Below are 1,216 nucleotides of genomic sequence, written 5' to 3' on the forward strand. Positions count from 1 at the left end.
AAAAAATGAAGACTGGCATAAAAGTTAAAATAAGCTTTAAAAATAAGTGGTGATTTAACAGCTTAAAAAGTTAAATTATATTATGGACTTGCAAAATAAAATCATACTATTTACTTCTTTTTTCCACTTCTTTGCCTCCTTCCTTTCTTTTTTTTCTCTCTCTCTCCCTTCCTTTCTCTTCTCCGACCTTTTATATGTCAAAACTAAATCTTATCAGAAAATACTTCTTACATATAGTAACAAAAATTGTCCTCTCTTTGCCATCACTTCTCTTTTTTGTTCTACAAAATTTCAGTATTACTAGTATCACTCGTTGTAATAAATAACACATTGTGATAATGTCGCCAAAAAAGAAAAAAAAACAAAAACAAAAAAGAGTAAATTTGCATTTAGAAAGAAAAAGATGAAAAAAAGTCCGTTTAACGATGCATGGATAAAAAAAATGCAAGATGAGAAAGTTATCGTTAGAATGATTACATTGTGGAGTTAAATGAAATTGAAAATAAATTAAGCTAAGAAAGGTTAGCTTAAAGGAAAGGAAAAAACAAAAGTAATAATAACAATAGCAGGAGCAACAACAACAACAACGACAACAACAACAACGACAACAACAACAACGACAACAACAACAACAACAACAACAACAAAAATGGTTTTACATACAAATCTATGATATAAGAATTGTTTTGATAGGAAAAATGAATGAGGTATTTGTTTCCTTCCCCGTTTAACCTTTACTCTTTTTAGATTTCAAACTTTTTCAGCAAATCAAAATGAAAGCTTATTAGATTTGATGACAGGCATTGAATAAAAGGATTCTTTCCTGTCTATTTGAATTCTATCCATTTGGTTAAATGAACTAACAAATCTCTTTGACTCATTTGAATTACAAAGTAGGCATTTTTAAAAGAAAAATAAAAATTTCGTCGATAGAAATGAATAACTTTTAGCTATATAAGACGAAATTCTCACATACATTTGAATACGAAAATTCAATAATTAAATAGTTTACTAATATTGAGAAATAAAACTAAAATTTAATCGTTCATGTGTGACAAACTTAAAATTACAATGAAATGATAACGGGAAAGGATCACGAAATGAGAGATAGTGGCTATGGAAGTATATAGTATATGTCGCAAGATAAGTGCAAAAGGAAAAAAATAGCACTGAAAAATTAAGTATTAACGAAATTAAGGTGAAACCTACGAATTGA

The 1,216-nt window shown here is 27.9% G+C and overlaps 1 protein-coding gene across 1 annotated transcript; it reads left to right on the top strand.

Moving 5' to 3' along the window:
• Nucleotides 1-403: 403 nt before the first annotated feature.
• Nucleotides 404-731, top strand: LOAG_09373 (hypothetical protein; the record flags this gene model as incomplete). Its single annotated transcript, XM_020447916.1, has 2 exons — nucleotides 404-457; nucleotides 567-731. 2 exons carry the CDS (start codon nucleotides 404-406, stop codon nucleotides 729-731), a joined length of 219 nt encoding a protein of 72 aa, XP_020301898.1.
• Between the last annotated feature and the right edge of the window lie 485 nt (nucleotides 732-1,216).

The sequence above is a fragment of the Loa loa genome (assembly GCF_000183805.2).
Source record: "Loa loa unplaced genomic scaffold supercont3.153, whole genome shotgun sequence".
NCBI lineage: Eukaryota > Metazoa > Nematoda > Chromadorea > Rhabditida > Onchocercidae > Loa > Loa loa.